The 19,639-nt window shown below is 29.7% G+C and overlaps 3 protein-coding genes across 5 annotated transcripts in view; 1 reads left to right on the top strand and 2 right to left on the bottom strand.

The window, feature by feature from the left end:
- Positions 1–9,603, top strand: part of LOC111621846 (putative sodium-coupled neutral amino acid transporter 7) — a 12,579-nt gene extending 2,976 nt beyond the window's left edge. For both annotated transcript variants that reach the window (XM_023364107.1, XM_023364108.1), the window contains exons 2-9: positions 5,004–5,125; positions 5,800–5,998; positions 6,429–6,564; positions 7,616–7,708; positions 7,799–7,856; positions 8,067–8,329; positions 8,590–8,789; positions 8,872–9,603. In XM_023364107.1, coding sequence (XP_023219875.1) covers positions 5,004–5,125; positions 5,800–5,998; positions 6,429–6,564; positions 7,616–7,708; positions 7,799–7,856; positions 8,067–8,329; positions 8,590–8,789; positions 8,872–9,059 — 1,259 coding nt within the window. In that variant the 3' untranslated portion in view covers positions 9,060–9,603. The remainder of the gene's footprint in view (positions 1–5,003; positions 5,126–5,799; positions 5,999–6,428; positions 6,565–7,615; positions 7,709–7,798; positions 7,857–8,066; positions 8,330–8,589; positions 8,790–8,871) is intronic.
- Positions 9,604–9,675: 72 nt separating this feature from the next.
- On the bottom strand, positions 9,676–11,857 carry LOC111621849 (TPPP family protein CG45057-like). Of its 2 annotated transcripts, XR_002756138.1 has the most exons (5): positions 11,056–11,857; positions 10,740–10,963; positions 10,536–10,668; positions 10,134–10,463; positions 9,676–9,805 (listed from the first exon to the last, which is right to left on the bottom strand). XR_002756138.1 is itself a non-coding variant. In XM_023364109.1 (4 exons), the coding sequence occupies exons 1-4, from the start codon at positions 11,368–11,370 to the stop codon at positions 10,281–10,283; spliced, it is 855 nt and encodes a 284-aa protein (XP_023219877.1). In that variant the 5' UTR covers positions 11,371–11,857; the 3' UTR covers positions 10,113–10,280. The 2 variants fall into 2 exon arrangements, 1 of the variants encoding a protein (XP_023219877.1); XM_023364109.1 differs by lacking the exon at positions 9,676–9,805 and having other exon boundaries at positions 10,113–10,463.
- Positions 11,858–14,167: 2,310 nt separating this feature from the next.
- The window catches only part of LOC111621839 (negative elongation factor C/D-like), a 39,673-nt gene continuing 34,201 nt past the window's right edge, over positions 14,168–19,639 (bottom strand). The window contains exons 13-16 of the mRNA XM_023364102.1: positions 18,869–18,964; positions 18,660–18,800; positions 14,344–14,473; positions 14,168–14,257 (exon numbers count right to left, since the gene is read on the bottom strand). Coding sequence (XP_023219870.1) covers positions 14,238–14,257; positions 14,344–14,473; positions 18,660–18,800; positions 18,869–18,964 — 387 coding nt within the window. The 3' untranslated portion in view covers positions 14,168–14,237. The remainder of the gene's footprint in view (positions 14,258–14,343; positions 14,474–18,659; positions 18,801–18,868; positions 18,965–19,639) is intronic.

Here is a 19,639-nt window from a genome sequence, read left to right as displayed (position 1 = left end):
CTCCTTTTATTAAAAAAAACTAAAGAAATTATGGATAATTTTTATCACAAACCGAAGCAAATATTAGTTAATTTTGATATCAAATTAAAGAAATAATAGTTAATTAATAACCAAAGAAAATTAATGGCAAGTTTTTAGGCCATGCATCTATAATTAACTTTAGTTACACATAAAGTAAGGCAATTAATTGTTATTTTTTGTTAAGAAGAAAGTAAATTGATAAACAATTTTAATTACATTGAATCTATAAAGTTTTTTTACGTCGATTTTAACAAATTTTTTAAATATTTTTTTCTGTATAAAACTTCTAAATCTTTATTACATATCAAATTACCGCATTGCATAAATTATAGAGGCTCAACTCGTGTCGGGGTATGAGTAAAAGAGAGACAAAAAAAAAAAAATGTATTTAGTTATGTCAGGATAATAGGGCAAGAAGTAAAAATCGTTATAATCTACTATCTTTGCCAGATTATCCTTAGAGGAATGTATCCCACGCCTCTCCGTGTGCTACATTATCCTGATTGGTGCTATTCCGCTCCTGGCTCGATCCAAATTTGCTATTAACTCGTTTCTAGAATATGTTTTGTTGTTTGATACGTAGAATTCCCATGCCCAATAGTAACATCCGAAATTGTGTGTGGAGTAAATTATATATTTACAGTATAAATACATCGATTTAAATCATTGGAAATTAATTCGAATGACGTTAAACATATCTTTATAAAGATTGATATATTCGTATAGATGGGAAAGTAGCATAAAATAGCAATTTTTCGCGTAACTACTTAACAAAATGATATATTAAGTGTAAAATTACACAACAAATAACGAATTTTAAAAAAAGTATTCGAGTATTTATTGTTTAGATGCTTGCGTGTTTAAGTAGCATTAATTTCCCCTTTCAATAATATTTGGCAGTAGGCACTTACGTACAATAGGAGATTTTAGAACGAGCATAAAAACTATTAATAGCCACAAAAACCGATTCTCGCATCAAATAATAGCGAAAGATAACATCTAACTCAGGTTTAAAGCTTTATTTTTAATGAAACACTCGCTATCTCTCATCTTGCGACGTGTAAACTCACGTCACTTCAGTTATGGCTGTTTTTTACCATTTTTTTTATTAGTTTAATAGTTTTCTCACCAATTAAACCTCCTCCGGTGTTTTATTTATTTAAACAGCGCATAAATTAATTTATTTGGCAATTCAAAGTTGAAGAATTTTATTCCTAGAACAAATTTCTTAATGGTGGGTGCATCACGAAGAATAAACTCAAACAACGTCAGGGATAAAAGAAAAAAGAAATGCAAGTGAAGTACTGGTTTGAAAGAATTGTAGAGATGATGATAATGATGATGATGAATTTCCATGTCATAAAATCCAGTGACAGTAATAACATTCGTACGGGAAGAGTATAAAACTCCTTATCTAGTGGAAGAGTTCTGAGTTGGGATTGCAGTACACACCTAGAACAGGTGGGACCGCTTTCGGGAGCAGTTTTTTTTTTTATAGTTATCCACTTTATTCCTTCCCGTTTCGAGTTCAGTGCACCCATACCGAATGGGTGCTAGAAGAATCTCCTTAAGTTATTTATTAATAGAGACATGAGGCGCTGGATGGAATCTTTTAAAATTTAGCACGGTTAACGCGATTCATTTATCATCGTCTTATCCGGATAACGGTTTGATGGTTTAAGAAATGGTTCGAAACAACAACACCAGGAGATAGTTTTGCGTAAGGTCAACAAATGGATCGTTTCAAACGACAAAACGCAGCGGGTGCCGAGTCAAGTGGGCGAATATAAAATCCTGCGACAACATCATTTAAAAGCAGAAAGTGTCAGGTTAATGCTTGGGACACGCCCTTACTACTTTTGATAAGTTACGTGGGTTGATATATGCGAGTATCAGACAATATCTGCCATTTTTAATAATCTTTGTAGTTCCGAAAGCAATTTCCTACATTCGAAATTTTCCATTTATTTCAAAGTTAAATGTTTACAATGGAAAATTCTTCATAAAGAAAATAAATCGCGATCGAAGAGGCATAAAATTCTTTTGGTGTTTAATCAACGTGGTCAACGTTCAATGTACAATTTGGTCGCAGATATCCGAGACTTTTCTTTATAAAAATCGTTCTAAAGTTTATACTTGGTTAATTTTGTAGCGAATATTTTCTTTTCTGACTAAAAATTTATCAGCTTAATCATCGAACGGCTCGCTTTATCTTTTACATCGTTTACTTAAACAAAACAAAAATTCATTAACCGTCTTAATAAGTATCAACCTCCATTATTCACGCTCGTTTGAAATATTTAACATTTTAAAACCCTCAAAGAAAAATAATTTGTAGCATTAAAACTCTTAACTGTAAAGGGGATAGGTAAATATCTCGTTACAAAATTTATACAAGTGGAAAGTGGCACTTCTTTATTCTGACGTGTAGAAAATAGTTCGGTTGTACTCAAACAATTAATCAGTGGAGTAATTCGGAATTCTACAGTAAAAGCTGCCATAAATAAGGATGCCTATTTATCAAGTAACCGCTGAACAATAAGATTAGAAGTATTCACGCCACAAAATGTACGATGTGTGTGCAAAACCGAACTTAGTAAACACACCTCATCGACAAATGGCTAACTTTGGTAGCAATTTCGAGTTAAGCAGAAGTGTCTTCTTCTCTGACGTGACCATTCATCTGCAGCAACGTGCTACTACTCCCTCTTGAACTATTACCCAATCTTTTTTTTTTCTCTTTCTGTTGATTGACTATGCCACCTCTCCTTTGACTTCTCTCTATGCAATTGCAACTTTAATGAAGTCATTTTTCTTCCAGTCGAATTTATGATTCGTTAGTTAATTACTCGATAGTTTTCTCTTTTTTTTCCCTCAACTCCATTTTGCAAACCTTATAACGTATGCCCCTTTTTCCTCTCTCTCTCTAAAGAACTCTCTTATTTTTTCTCGATGATCTTGTTGCAATTCAGGATAGGTTTTGAAATTAGAATGAAAAGAGATGATAAATGGGACACTGTAATATGTTAACCTGTTTGAAATTTAGCACATTTGCAAAATATATTAACTTTTATTTTAATTATAATTAAAGAATGATTGTAAAATTTCGTCGAAAGTTAATTAGAAATGGATCCTGTTATGTAAATGCTCGTATATCTCGAGAGGCGCAACTGGATACGTTTAACTTGGTTCGTTAAAATGGATCATTTTTATGGATCGAGGGATTTATTGAAATGGATAGTGATTGTAAAAATGATTTTATTCAGATTATTCGCTTGTAATGGATTAAATTCGAGATGAATTACCTTTATGTCGCAATTAAGATGTATACGAAATCCATTGGCATGTTAACTTCGAGCCTATAAAACTTTTAAATAATAGACCTCGATCTTGTCTGGAGAAGCTTATTAAATTATAAAAACTTGCTATAAAACTAACCGAAATGTCAATTTTTTTAATTTCTTAAGGTTTTTAACCCCTTTTAGAGTCACGCCCCCTTAATTCTCTGGTATTTCACTCTCATCACACCCTTAACTGCTTCAGAACTCCATTTGCAATATAAGTCAAAGAAAGCGACATACTAGTTAAAAAACCATTTCAAATAGGTCCTTTACCCTTTAATTTTTAATTAAGATATAGAAACAGGATTTATATTGTAGGTAAGGTGCAGCACATAAACATAATCAAAGTTAAGAATTGTATAAATGTATAGCTTATATATACGTACAGATAAACAAAGCATTCTACTTACATATACTCTTCACGAGAAAGATTGATATGAATAAATAAACGGACTTAACTGTTCATCACACTAAATAATCACGTTTCGCTTAGACAAAAATAATGTTATGTATATAAATACGTTGTTATTAATTCGACATGTGCATATTCTGATGACAGTGATCTTCCATCCCACTATTTTTGAATAGCGCAACACGCGACCCGAAACTAGTTGTGGCATCGCCTATAATTAAACGTTTACAATTGTATCTCGAGATCCGCTATTAAAAGGCCTTTCTTCAGATAGTTTTAAACATCGAAAGGTAAGTTTATATCGTCGATGAGTCGCCTCCAGCCTTAACATTCTTCCACGAGCGTGATAAGAATACCAGAACCCAGTTTAAAAAGAGGTACCGTCATCTGCCAACTACTAATTCCGAAATTCCTATAGAGTTCACCAACTGTTAATTGTGGCAAAGAAAGGGGAAAAGAATCCACCATTCAGTTATTAATAAAACCGAAAATACGGTTTTTAAATTTATGTACCGTATTATAATAATAATAAAAAAAAAAAAAATAAGAGAAAAAGTGCTTATCTGTTCTAACTCCGGGCGTTTTAAGTTTAATGGGTAAAAGTCATGTGCCAAGTAGAATCAAGAGGATCCTGATAAAGCTTTTATGAGCAAGTTCCTCGTAACTGTTTAGGTGTTATATTTATTACAGTAGCGTGACGGTTACGATGATCCATATTGCATAAATACCAATATGGCAGACGGACTTTGAATTCACGATTGATATCGATGTAATGTACTCGGTCGAATCCTTTCATTCTTCTTCTGCTTCATTAAAACTTCTTAAATTTTTCGAAAAGCATTTTCGGGGATTTAATTACGCCTAGGATTCTATCTTTCTTAAATTCTCTTCGCCATGACAGTGTGTAATTAGATAAGATAAACTACAGATATAATTATGTTGTTAAACTAGAATTACTAGAATCATTAAAATAGTTTCTCACACGCTTTACATACAGATGTGTTATATTTTATATTATTGTTATAGTAGCATTCATCAATAGCAGTCGGCTATTATTTTCCTGTCGCATCTTAATTAATTTCGTACGCTTCTATAAGAATAAAAGCGAAAATTATTATTATTTTTTTGGTATGGTTTCCTTTGATGTTTTAATTAAAAATATTAGCGCACATTTTTTTTTCTTCTTCGTAACTAATTTTGTAATATAGATAAAGTTTCTCTTTTAACAGGTGCTAGTTGGCCTGTTGCCGCCTTTCTTCTGGTTAATGCAGCTTTAGGAGCGGGAGTTCTCAACTATCCTTACGCTTACCATCGTGCGGGAGGTGTCTACTTCGCTGCATTTTTACAAGTGGTGAGTTATTAAATTCGATCTGATTATTATTATAATGGAAATTCTCTTATCGAGCCATCTCTTCGGCATCGACTCCTTTTACTTATTTGCAACATAAAAGGTGCTTCATTTGCAACACAAAGATGATCGCGCTTTAAACTCTCCAAGACTGTCAGCTAGAAGATACCGTAATTTGGCAAATTCGTTTACTCTTATAATTGCTGATGTCACTAATGACCCCAGCCTACACCGTGACAATTCACAATTTTAATTCCTTGTTCTACAATATAACATTTTCTAAGAATGAAAGCGGATTAAGAGATTACCCTGTCTGTATTTCTATCCTCTAATAATAATAATAATCTAAATGATAAAAAATAAAATAAAAATAAATAATAACAACAAAATAAACATTTCTAAATTAAACCTAAGAGGCTTTATTCTTTCTTTTTCCCCATTCATTTCGGAACTTGGCGGTATTCTTGGAGCTAATTTTTCGTGTTTCCTCCACCGTTTTCTAGATAAAAATTCTGTTAAAACGATGACAATAATGCATAATTACAATTTTGAAACTTTTATACTAGACAAATATTTATTCTGGAGCTGATTTAAATGTTAAAACGATAAGCGGAATGACCGAGTAACTCGTATCGATTTAGGAATATTAATACAAAGTGAATATTTGTTTGTTACAGTTGATGGTATTCCTGCTCATTTCGACCATGTTAGTATTAGCGTACTGTGCCGATCTGAACTACGATAACACGTATCACGACGTTCTATTATCAATGTGTGGAAGAAGGGCCCAACAGTGCGCTGCCCTTTCTATACTAATGACTTGTTTCGGCATCTGCATCACCTTCCTCATCATCATAGGTGACCAGTACGATAGGTGTAAGTACTGCTATATTTTGCCATTCATGTAAAGGTAGTTAGGAGATAAATAATCGAGACGATAATGATTTTGCCAAAAAAAGGGGGGGGTTGAGTAGCACAATAGATCGCAACACACGCGAAAAACTGGTTTGGTTATGTACAGCTCTCTGTTGATTAAAATAATTAATTTATTAATGAAGATTGTCAGAAAATTAATTAAAAGAATAATTCTCTTAGGGGAATGAAGAATAAAGTGTTGTAACGTATTTTAATTTTGATTTTTTTTTTTTTTGGTTCCTTTTTTAATGATACCACCCTTAAGTAAGCTATCATAATATTGTCAAATTAAGGTGATAAAAGTATCAGAAAATATCATTTAAATATATAAAATATAATTAATTTTTATATTATTAAGTTTTATTACATAAATATATAAATTTTTTTCAAGTTTTTGCATCATTATTTGGAAGCAATTATTGTGAATTTTGGTATTTGGATCGTTCATTTACAATTCCGGCTACTTCTATTGTCTTTATTTTACCAATGTGCTATTTTCAGAGATTGGATTTCCTTCGTTATGCCAGGTAAAATTATTTTTAATTAAATTATTATTAATTTGTTTTTTTTCTAAAAAAATTATCGATTGCTTGTTATAAGCACGATTTGATATTGAAAAATCGTCAAGATGTTTATCGCTCTCTCGACAATTCTACAGAATCTTCAAGGAGTTATAAAATGGTTTAAATTAATAAATAATCTCGTTAAGATTTTAATTAAACTTTAAAAATTTTCAAATGTAAAACTGTAACAGTTTCTTAAAAAAAAAAAAAATCGATTGATATCGCCAGCGGAATTGAAAGAACAGAGGAGGGGAGGAAAAACCAAGCATATACGGCGTCGAACTTATGCAGTGAATTTTTTTCCTCGGCTCTGTGACGTGATTTGCACAGAAGAATCATTAATCTGTCCGAACGGTGACAGATTCGCGAGTTACTCCAGTTGCAACTGTCAGTCTTCTCGTTGGGGTGGCCAAGATGGCGTCGAGTGTCGACGACTGTAAATTTTTGCGATAAAAAAAAAAAATAATAAAATACTAATAAAAATTATGGATAAGTTAAAACAAACGACTCATTTTACGATCAGAAAACTTAGTACTTTTAAATACTAAAAGGGCATTTTAGAAGTTTATAGCTTTCCTCTTTCGCAAGGCGCATTTTGAAGTCCATGCCATATCGTAAAGGAAACGTAAATATGGATACGTTATTAAAAAAATTCGATTAAAACACATATTTAAAACTTCTATAATTCTCGGAATAAAATTGAAGAGACGAATTTTATTTTTATATAAAATTAAAGAAATTTAACTCGATAAAGAAGATAAAAGTAGTTTGTCCTAAATATGAAAGTAGTAATATAAAACCGCCTTATTTAGGACAGACATATAAAATTTTTACATTTTTTTTTTATATTAAAAAAAAAGTAAAAATTTTCGGTTAATTTTCTAAATAGGCTGATGGTTTCATACTCCAGACTTTTAATCCTAAATGAATTTTTTAAATATTTAAATAGCCTTTTTTTTTCTTACGAAGCGCTGGAGATTTCATTTATTTATTTATATTTTCAATTATTTTCCAGCACTCTAGGAATATTCGCAATGCTGTATCCCGTCTTCTTAACTATTTACGAATATTACAAATTAGAAGGTCCTAGAGGCGTGATCAATACTTAGTAAGTAGGAAATAGACTTAAATCCGATGTATGATGTAGCGAACGGAAGTACAGAAAAGCTGAATCGATCTTTAAAATTACTTTTTCCAGCCCTCAAAGTGCCATAGAAGTCTTTGTAGTCGTACCGGTTATCTGCTTTGCCTATCAGGTACAGTACAGTTATTTTAACAAAGTAAAGTCGTAACCATCTGCGGTATGAATTATGCAAGGAAAGAAAAAAAAAATAAACAATTCGAAACAATTTCTTGTATTGCTCACTGGCTTGCATATATTGATACTGTCAGGAAAAAATAAAAATACTACAAAAGAGCGGTAAAAGTCATTTTTAAAGTGTTTATCTCGTATGAAATTTTTGCAGACTCATGAAATAGTCGTTCCTGTCTACGCTTGCATGAGAAATCGTAACTTGGCGGATTTTACTAAAGCTACTTTTCTAGCTCTTGGTTTTCTGATGGTTATTTACTGCATGGCTGGAAGTTTCGGTTATTTGACTTTCGGATCATATGTTGCTCCGGATATTATGCAACAGTACGATGCTACGGATCCCATTGTTTTGATAGGTGTGTGTGCTTTGGTGATTAAGATGATAACCACTTATCCTCCTTTGTTATTGTGTGGAAGGTAAGCGCCTATAAATAAATAATTTATTTTATATATTTTTTTTCTTAACTTTTTGTATTTTTAAACACCAGGTGGTGTGTTCTTTAATATTTTAATACTTGAGTTTATAGATGAAATATTTTAAAAATTTTAAACGATAAAATTTATCTAAAAGAAAATTTCCGAATGTATTAAATAATCTTCTAAAATTATTAAGCGTTAGTGTTTATAACAAAATAAAAACTGTAAATAATTAAAAAAGTTTTTAATTTCTCCGGTAGAGGCGCCCTCGATGGCTTGTACGCAGAATTTTCGGGCTTGACCGCTGATGAATTTATCAGCGGAGAAAAGCGTCGAAGAGTAATCATCACGTCGGTATGGTTCATCGCCACAGTTTTATTGGCAGTTTTCACACCGAACATTAGCGTCGTCATAGAACTATTAGGATGTCTAGCTTCCATCAACATATTTGTATTTCCTGGTAAATTTCGAAATTTTCAACTTCCCCGAAACGCGTTGGGGACATAAAATGAAACTCCATTTTTTTTTCTTTCTATTGACAGGGATGTGTTTAGTATCGCTAATGTTGAAAGAAGATCCGGATATGAACGAGTTCCGCACCAGATGCCTTTTGACGCTAGCGGGAGTCATGATAGCGTTTGGTTCCTTTATTTTCGGTGTTGTAGTCATACAAGTGTTGATGTACGACCTGCAAAAGGGAGGCGAAGAGCATCACCAATTATGTTCCTGAATACTCATTGTATAGAACTGATACTCGAGTCTCGGCTCTAACTTCGCACGGAAGCTGGTAGATGAAGAAAACCAGTACCTAAAACCGCATCCAGTGCCATCTGCTGTTAATAAATATAACTACTCACTATAGGTTTTTTTTACAAATTCGTCCAACCCGCTTTTTACTAATATATACATTTATATATACATATATATTTCTAAATGATGTAAATTTAATATATAATTGATTATAGTACTTTTATAAAGCTCTCTATCACAACGTGGAATATAAACTAGTGTACGACGTTGTATAGCGAATGGATGGTTTACTCGGTTTTGAAATAGGGTTTTCAAACAATTCATCATTTGAAAACAAAAAAAAGCATAAACCAGACTAAATTTATACACTTATCTAGAGAAATGAGATTAGCATTATAATCGTGTGCCTTGGGCTTGAAATTAAAGGGGAAAAAAAAGTTCTAGTAAGAACCTGTTTCTACCAATGCCTGTTAACTTTCATTTCAGAATATAAAAAAAAAACCAGAATGGATCTGATAATCATTCAATATATATATACTTTTTTTTTTATTGAAAACTGTACAATTTTAAAACATACAACTGATCCAAATCTTACACTTGAACATATGATTGATGATAGTAGCAGTGATTTAGTTAGCTTTATGCATTTATGTATATGAGGAGGCAGTTCTGTATTGATGTCGATTTATTTTAAGTCAGAAAGGCAATCCTGTTATGGTAAACTTTCTAAAAATATGAATAAAATAACTTAAAAAATGTTATGGTATAGTTTAGAAATTATAAATTTAGAAATGTTATTAAATAATTCTTCCATTCCATTTAATAAACTAGATATTAAGAATCCTGCCTTCTGAATACATAATCTAANTGAACCACCTCGTATTAAATTTAATTAAATAATTTTAAAATATCCTGAAAGAAAAGAATCAGAAAATAGCCAATGCTATACAATGTTGGTGTGGCTTAATACTAATGAATCTGGTTTTGAGATGTTTATATGTAGATAATTTTCTTTTTTAATTGTGCCTATGTAAATATATCATTTGTCACGTACACGATACGTTCTTTCACATATAGATTTTGCTCAAGTTTTAGATAAATTTTATCGGAAGAGAGTTGATTTCTTTTTTGATTTGCGAGTTGACGTCCCACTAAACACGCACTACGAGGATACTACACGAAATGGATTCACGAGTATTGGTCAATGTGTTTTGTTGTACGATCCCTCGGCTTTATAACCTTGTACGTAACCGGAATTAGGTGTTAGGTCGACTCTGCCTTCTTTACCTTTACCTTTACCGCTGTGGTCGAACCTTTGTTTGTGCGTTCCTGTGAATTTCGTGTGGTCTGTTAGTCTACTAACTGCACCTCCACTGGCCACCGGCTATAAGAAAACGCAAATATACATTTTTAGAAAAAACAGTTTCGAGTAATGTTACGTCATTCTTTAACTCACCGTAGTCCCACTAAAGCCGGGTGGTCCGCAAGATGACAGCTTCTCCTTCATTTCATCCAAGTTGACTTTTTTATTAGTTGCTATAGTTTCTAGGAAGATGAGGTACTCTTTCTTAGTCAGGGCGCGTTTTGTTCTAAAAACGAAAAAGCATCCATTAATATATTAAAAGTTTCGATCGAAGTCGAGAGAGTTTATTCTACTCACTTGGCCACTTTCTTAAAATAGATTCCCGTGTCTGTAGTTGTGACGGTTTTTCCGTCGATAACTTTGGCCTGTTTGAACCATTTATCGCTATTGGACAGCGTGATCGCTTCTCCCGTATTTTTAGAATCACCGAATTTGGCAAAAAGTTTGAACTGGTCCTCCAACGTTCCAGCTTGAGTCGGGGTTTCGGGGCGAGAAGACGGTCCCGAAGAAGGTGAAGCCATCTGTAAAAACAATTCAATTCATTTTAATAATTAAATATTGTTATATTTTAAAAAGTTAGCGAGTAAATCGCCAAGTGTATATTTTATATCACCTGATGTACTTCTAGATTATCGCCACGGTTAAAAGGTAATTCCGTTTGATGTAACTCGACCGATTTCTTTTTATGTTTAGTGCTTCCTTCCTTAGTGGAAATTTTGTATTTTTCTTTAACGTTTTTCTCTTTTTCTGTTACTTCATCCAGTATCTTTTCTAAGACATTTATTTTCTTTTTTTGCTTACCGATCACTTTTTGTTGGCTGTTGATCAGATTTTTCAATTTTTTAATCTGTTTGTCTCGACTCCCAAAGGACATTTCTAATGTTGATAAAGTATGTATCTTTTTTTCTGTATCGGTTACTTCTGCCATTTTTTTTTCTTCTCCTTTTCTCTATTTAGATTCAATTTCTTTCAAAATTCTTTTTCCTCGATCGCTTAAAAAATTTAAATTAGAGTCGCGAGAATTCTATTTTATTTTTATTTTTAAATTTCTCTTTAAATATTCGATTTTAAATTCTGTGGAAATTAATGTGATTATGCATATATAGATAGGTATTTTTACATTCATGCAACCTTGGCACGAGACTTTTTTTTTTTGTTTAACCCGTATCGGCTCGTGTTTAATCGGGTTCAAAAACGACTTAACCTAAAAGATTCTTTTCATTGCTGACGTCATGGCAGGTTCAGAGGTCATTCTGCAGGCAGGTGCACTTTCGGCTTGCACCTGGCTTTTAAGCGCGAGCGTCACGCGTCTCCTCCGCATCCCAATGGGTAGTGACGTCGCGTCACGTGACCGTCGGATTTAAGCATGCCAAACGAAGATAAATATAGCAAATATATACAAACAAACCTTCACCGTGACATAACATTATAACAGAATGTTAATGAAAGACAAGCCGTGGTGTATGTAAATACCGCACCAGTTGATTAACATACAATAGCGTCATTTATATCTCGGCTTCAGCTTTAAAGAAAAAGATATAAAATGAATTTAACGATTAAAAAAAACCCATTAATTAATTAACCCTTAATTTTCTTTAATGAAATATTACGATTATGATTATCTTTTTTGTTCTTGGTTACCGGAGAATCGGTCCCTTCAAGATAGTCGGATAACATAAATGTGACACTAAATCGAAAACACAAACAATAAAAAAAGTCCGATTTAAGTTGAGAATTTGGCAATAATCGAACAAAAAAATCTTCTGACGCCATCCAATTATCGATCCTGCAGCCATTTCTCAAAACGAGCGCGAGATACGATTTCTCTCTTTTCTTTTTTTTATTCTCTCGCCCATTTGTCCAATTGTAGAAATAAGCCACTCACCTTTAAGTGCAGAAATGAGCCGATGATCCCTTCTTAAATTTCCTACCAGCCTCCAGATGAAGATGATGAGGATAATGGCTTTAATCCATCGGAGAACATATTCTGAGTCATCCGCGTTATGTCGCTCTCTCGCTGGAGAGTGGATGATGCGATCTTGGACTCGAGCCAGGAATGGGGGTGGAAGCTAGCTACGGATGTGTTCTAACTATATTTTGGAGATTTAATTAGAGAACCGAGATGACGTAATGGACTTTCACTTACACCTGCGATCTTTCTTATTGTCCCTATTAGCATTTAACGCTTGGAAAGAACGACTGGAACTACAAACTCGGTCCGGGTTAATCACTGCCAATGTAGCTTACTTCCCTTCATTAGTATTTTTAAATCGATCCGTCCTTGGATATTGTAAAAGGAAATTAATGTTAAAACCGATGCGGGTAAGCAGCTGCCAGTTTGAGTGGAATGTAACCCTATCCAAAAAACATCGAGACTATCAAGAGTTTTTCCTTTTCTACAGAAATTACTATTAAAACCACTTTATTTTTTTTATCACACACTACCATCAGTAAACATTCGTGCATTTAAACGTGATATTAATATATAAAATCCTCATTTTTGCCATTTAAAATTCACCCCGTGCGATCATGTGATGATTCAGTTGCCAAGTTTATTTTAAAGCTATCCATAAAAATTTTGGTTTAGTTAGAAATGCCCTTTTGTTAATGAGAATTACTAAACTCGAAATTTTTTCCAATGATAAAATACGATAAAAGATAATAATTGAGAATGTGACGCTTGAATCATTAAGTGATAAAGCATTTATCTTGGAAAGCAGTTTGCTCTTTATAAACATTTACAATAGATAATTTGAATTATAAGAGTTGATCCCCTCAATTATGTAGCAGCTGTCAAATTTGTTTGTGTTATCTTGTAAGAATTAATTTATGGTATGTTGTAGAAGTTTATAGCTACTGAGTTATTCCATATCATTCCCAGATTTCTATTAAAAAATCATAGACTACTTACTGCTTTAAATATTAATTTTTATATTGAAAAATCAATTTATGAGCACGTTTAAAGTTTAAAACACTGCAGTAATTTTTCACTATTTAATATCACATGTACAGTACATTACAATACTACAGTATTTATGAATTCCCTCTGGAAAAAGTTATGGTTGCTTTCTTAATTACATGAGATAAATAATTATAAACTTAGAATGTCTGAAAAGTTATTTTGTGAATTTATTATAATATTTAAAGTTTATAATTTCAATACAAAATCTAATAAAATATAACTTCAAACCTATTTTATATATATAAATAGAATAAGAATATAATTTTATATTCTTTTTTAATAATCAATTTTTGTTATTAAACATTATTTTCTGCCAATAATCAGTAGAGTTATTAAATACTTGTCATTTACAGTAATGGGACTGTAATGTGGNTGAGGAAAAAAAAAAAAAAAGATTAAAATCAAGCAGGTTATCATCAATAACGATTTAGAGAAGGAAAATTAAAAGTAATAACATACATTTCAAAACTAATCATTTTTCATTTAAGACCATTCACTTTATAATTTAATCATCATCCATTATTTTTGCATTAATCTGTCAATTTTCTATTTCTTAATTTAAGTAAATAATTGTTGCATTAATTAACTTATAGTTTAATTAGTGATTAACAAATCAAAATTGTTAAAAATATTTGCTTCATCCAGTAGAGCAGATCATATAATTTTCATTTAAAAATATCAATTGTAATTGATTTGCTGTCAACAAATTAATAATGTAATTTTATTATACAATCAATTTATAAAAAAACAAATAGCATTATAAAATTTTTAAAAAATTTAAACAAACTTATCACAACAACTGATTGTACTTCCTATACTTATTTGGCTTTCCTTTATACAGATTTACAGTGAACTATAAATAGAAATGTGAATTTCATCAAAATCAAATTTCAAACATTTTATCAATAATCTAGAATCACACACATCTTAAATACCAACCAATAAATTCTGCTACAGGATCGTTGTCTCCTTCCCATTTCATATTACTAGTAATTTCTTCATTTTCCACAAGAGGCAAGAAAAGTTGAACAAATTCTGGTGTATATGGCGGTGCAATCATATCCAATACCTAAGCAATAAAAAAAGTTAGAAAGAATTAATTATTTCTAATAAGATTAGCTGTAAACAAATATTACAATTATGATAAATTAGCATCCTTCTATTCATATTTCATTGTAACAATTATAAACTTCAAAAGGACAAAATTTCATGATCACAGCCATAAACAGCAAGTTATTGCATTAAAAACCAACTGACTAAATAGAAAAATGTTAAATAATTAAGAAAAATTCAATTTATTTGGATTGCAATTTGATAAATTTTCATTACATAACAGATAATTAAAAAGAAAAACATGTTTTCTCCAATAAAAATAGAAGAAATACAGAAATAAATAATATTAAGTATATAAATCATTGATTTTAGATAAGATACAGATATATGATGTAGAAGTTGTTTTTTAAATCATAAATCACTAGTATTAAACAAAAATATTGAAAAAAAAGGGGTAAAGGTTTTCATAAAATCATAATTTTCTGTCAATACATTCAAGAAATTTTCAATCCTAAAATATATGGAATCAACATTCAGCTAGTAAAGTATTGATTCTTAGATTTCTGGAGCAAAGTTTCTTGATTATTCCTTCTGAATAACTTTTTCATCAAGATTTATTTTTATTTTAAGATAGTTTCATGTATATGAATACAATAAAATAAATACAAAATATATAAATATAGAACAGAATTTATGAACATTATTACTTTAATACTTTAATGTATGCACTGTATTTGTATGTGTATATATATATATATATCTGCGATCTTTCTTATTGTCCCTATNGATACAGATATATGATGTAGAAGTTGTTTTTTTAAATCATAAATCACTAGTATTAAACAAAAATATTGAAAAAAAAGGGGTAAAGGTTTTCATAAAATCATAATTTTCTGTCAATACATTCAAGAAATTTTCAATCCTAAAATATATGGAATCAACATTCAGCTAGTAAAGTATTGATTCTTAGATTTCTGGAGCAAAGTTTCTTGATTATTCCTTCTGAATAACTTTTTCATCAAGATTTATTTTTATTTTAAGATAGTTTCATGTATCTGAATACAATAAAATAAATACAAAATATATAAATATAGAACAGAATTTATGAACATTATTACTTTAATACTTTAATGTATGCACTGTATTTGTATGTGTATATATATATATATAAAATAAATTACATTAAAGTAAAGTAAAAAAATGGTCATATGTAATATAATTCCTTAACAATATTCTACAAGTGAAAAAGAAAGAAAATAAAAGTTTTAAATAATATATGAAATTTAACTATTCTGTTTAAAAATATAAATAATAATGCATGTTTTGCATTCTGAGAACGTTCTTTCAAATTGTGAGACTCAAATACTATTTTTTTTAATATCAAGTACAGTACAACCTGCTAAAAGATTGGATGCTTCCTAATGTTTTATGACATACAAATTTAAGAGAGAAATTTTTTTACAATATCTTTCATATTAGTCAACATATCATTCTTTTTCTTTAACTTGCTTTTAAATTTATCCTTATATTAATACAATGTGACTTTGAAAATGGTTAGTTAGTTACCAGTGCTAAATTTATGCTTTAGTTATTAGTTTCTTTATATCTAATACAACAGATTAATTTCAATAAATAATAATAATTAGAAACTGTAGTTAATTGATTATTTTTCATCACTAAGATCAATGTGTATTCCATAACTTCTATAGAATTAGTCTGGTGGTACATTTTGTATATATAAGATCAAACTTCAAGACAATTATAATTTTTCATTAATATGTATTACACATACATAAAAATTATCAAAATGTTTCTTTAAATGGACTTATAACATTCCTCTAATATAAATAGTTAAATTATGTAATAATTTTTAATGTAAACCTAACAATTTATTTATGAGATATGATGACAGAGTTCTTGTAAACCAAAAAACTTTGTAAATCCAGTAGTTTATTAAAAAAGAAAAAAAAAAGAAAGAAGAATAACAAAAAAATATACACTTTTATCTACCACAGTGATCATTCAATTTATAAACACATTGAAACAGTTTATAAAATATAAATTTTAAACGATAAAATTTATCTAAAAGAAAATTTCCGAATGTATTAAATAATCTTCTAAAATTATTAAGCGTTAGTGTTTATAACAAAATAAAAACTGTAAATAATTAAAAAAGTTTTTAATTTCTCCGGTAGAGGCGCCCTCGATGGCTTGTACGCAGAATTTTCGGGCTTGACCGCTGATGAATTTATCAGCGGAGAAAAGCGTCGAAGNAATTTTATACAGTCGACCCCCCTATAAGATCATTGATTTTTCCGTTTTATCTGAATTACATGTTGTACGAGTCACTTAGATTTTACAAATATGTGAGCCATTCACAGTCCGGCACACGTATTTGTAAAATCTAAGTGACTCGTACAACATGTAATTCAGATAAAACGGAAAAATCAATGATCTTATAGGGGGGTCGACTGTAATTAGTATATTATTAGTATTAATAATAGAAATATTTGGAATGTATGAGAAGAAAAAAAAATCATCTATCTAGACACATTCCAAGAATAGTCATTTTAATTATTCTTGCATTTTATAATGTTTTTAAAATTTTATTAAAAAAATTTAACATACTAACTAGATGTTTTAGCTTAAAAAACATAAATTTTAAGATTAAAAAAAATCTTTTTTGAAGACTAATTTTATTTAAAATATTCCTCATTTAAAATTACTTAGATTTTTTAGTGCAAATTAAATGAAACAAATTATCATCAAAAGTGAAATAAAAACAAAATAAATAAAAAATTTTGATTCATTCATGCGTTACATAATGTGATCAAGAGAAAGATAGTTAAAAAATTTATAAAAATTTTTTTAACTATCTTTCAAAAGAACACAGTTTCATCACAGTTTTTTTTTATGATGATCAGGCATTTTCCCTTTCAGTACTAAAAAGATGTTTTGTACTGATTGTAACTTAAACTATACTGTTAGCTTTCATAAGACCTGAGATAGGATTTGTCCCCATGCACAGGAGAGTTGGTGTTGCAGTTGCATGGCATCTAAACCAATTAATAGTCCACTGCCAATTACCTATACTCCAATACGGTTGCATTCTTAACATATTAGTGCAAGCACTAATAAGTGTTAAGAAATATTAAATATAATTAGTAATAAAAAATAATTAGTAATTTTGAAGCAGCTTTTACCTGTCTTCATAATAATGATTATATAATTATAAGAAACTTCAAATTTAATTTATACTCTCAAAAGTTTATTACATTGATTGAGGGCTCATTATAATTAAAAACCTAATAGATGAAATCTGTTTTTAATAAGTACTTTTAGCTTTTCATTTAAAAATATAAAAAGATTGATATAATATAATATGCCAAACACTTCTACAAATTTGAAACTTAAGCTTAACAATAATAAAACTTTAATTTTCAATATTTCTAGAATTGTAGAATTTATTTGATACTATTATACTGTATACTAATTACTTCATATAAAAAAATAATAATTCTAAACTCAGAGAATAAAAGTAATTAATATATCATAATATATTTTTAAAATGTTATTGATGATATATTTATACACATATTTTTATAAAGATTTCTATCTATCTATCTATCTATCTATCTATACTATCACAGCATTCCCTAAAGGGCTGGGCAAGAAAAAAGTGGCTTTTTTTGTACACAACACCCTGCAACCCTCTGAAGAATATCGTATGGGCAGGGCATAGCACACCAGGAACACTCACCCAAACTTTCACACTGGGTCTTGCTGAAATCATGCACTACACCCATACCCAACAATCTTGTGCCATTTCTGTCTATCCATACATACCTCTTTTGCTTCTTCCACTCAGAATCTATTTCTCTTTCAGATACTCTTCCAGTTGCTCAGTCAGCCCACCTTTCCCTCAGTGTTCCATACCCTCCCCTTCCCTCCAGATTCCCCACATACAACTTCTTACATATATATTACACATATTTAATATATAAATATTATTCACAAATAACTAATTATAATTTACAATTGATTACATAATAAAATAAAGAAAATGAGTTAAGATTGATTAAAAAATATATTGTTGTTTCATAAATTGTAGTTACAGTCAATTAATTATAGTAATTACTTTTTAAAATTATTTAAGAAATGAAAAATTATATTTAATAACTTGACCAAAAACATTTATTTACCTCAGTAACAAAATAACGTATTAAAGATACATCTGTATCTTGTCTTTGCCAACAAGATTTAATATAATTAACAACAGGAACTGTACATCCTCTACTTAACAGGTGCACCATTCGATCTAAAAGCATTTTTTTCATTTCTAACTGAAATAATAAAATATACACAGTTACATAACCTTAATTAAAAAATTATTTTAAAAAATTTTGTTTACCTGAACAAGAACATCAAGTTCTTCTTGAGGAGATTCAAACAATCTAATTAATAAATCAAGTACTTTTTGATGTAAAGTATTATGACATGTTGCTACCTATACAAATTAAATGTACATAATTTAAATTAACTATAATCACTCTGATGAATATTGTTGAGAAAAAAAAAAACACTGCAATAAAAAAATTTTTTCTACAGTTTTAATTATTTTATAAAATAAAAATTATGAGTTAAAATTCCAATTCGTGCTATATAAAATTATATAGTAACTGATTTTATTACAGACTTAATTTATTAAAATAAAAAAAAATTGTAAGCTATCAATATATTAAGCAATTGACACATATGACATTTTTTATCATCAAATAATGATATGTATTCTTTGAAACATTACAAACAAATTCATTTTTAATTAATTAATTAATTAATATTCAGAAAGTAATATAAACAGAAATTTTCAATTACTTTATGTAACTATTAATATGAAAATTTCAGAAATCAAAATTTTTCAGAATTTCATAATAAAAACAAATATACTGTACATAATAAAATTTTTGATAGGGAACTGAATGCATATAATAAAAATAAAATTTTTATTATAAATATTATTGAAGTCTTTGCTATAGTTTCAAACTTTTATATTTAAATTTCGGTTCATACAATTCTGGTTTTTCAATATGTTTTCTATTAAACTGTTATTACATAAAAAAAACTAAACCTTATGAATTTTATCTATAAATATTAAATAAAGGTAGTAATATGAAGTAGTAAA

Source organism: Centruroides sculpturatus, unplaced genomic scaffold, assembly GCF_000671375.1.
Source record: "Centruroides sculpturatus isolate CEXI.00-Female unplaced genomic scaffold, Cexi_2.0 scaffold327, whole genome shotgun sequence".
NCBI classification, from domain to species: domain Eukaryota; kingdom Metazoa; phylum Arthropoda; class Arachnida; order Scorpiones; family Buthidae; genus Centruroides; species Centruroides sculpturatus.
Note: the sequence above shows the minus strand (reverse complement) of the source record. Positions and strands in the feature narration are given on the sequence as shown.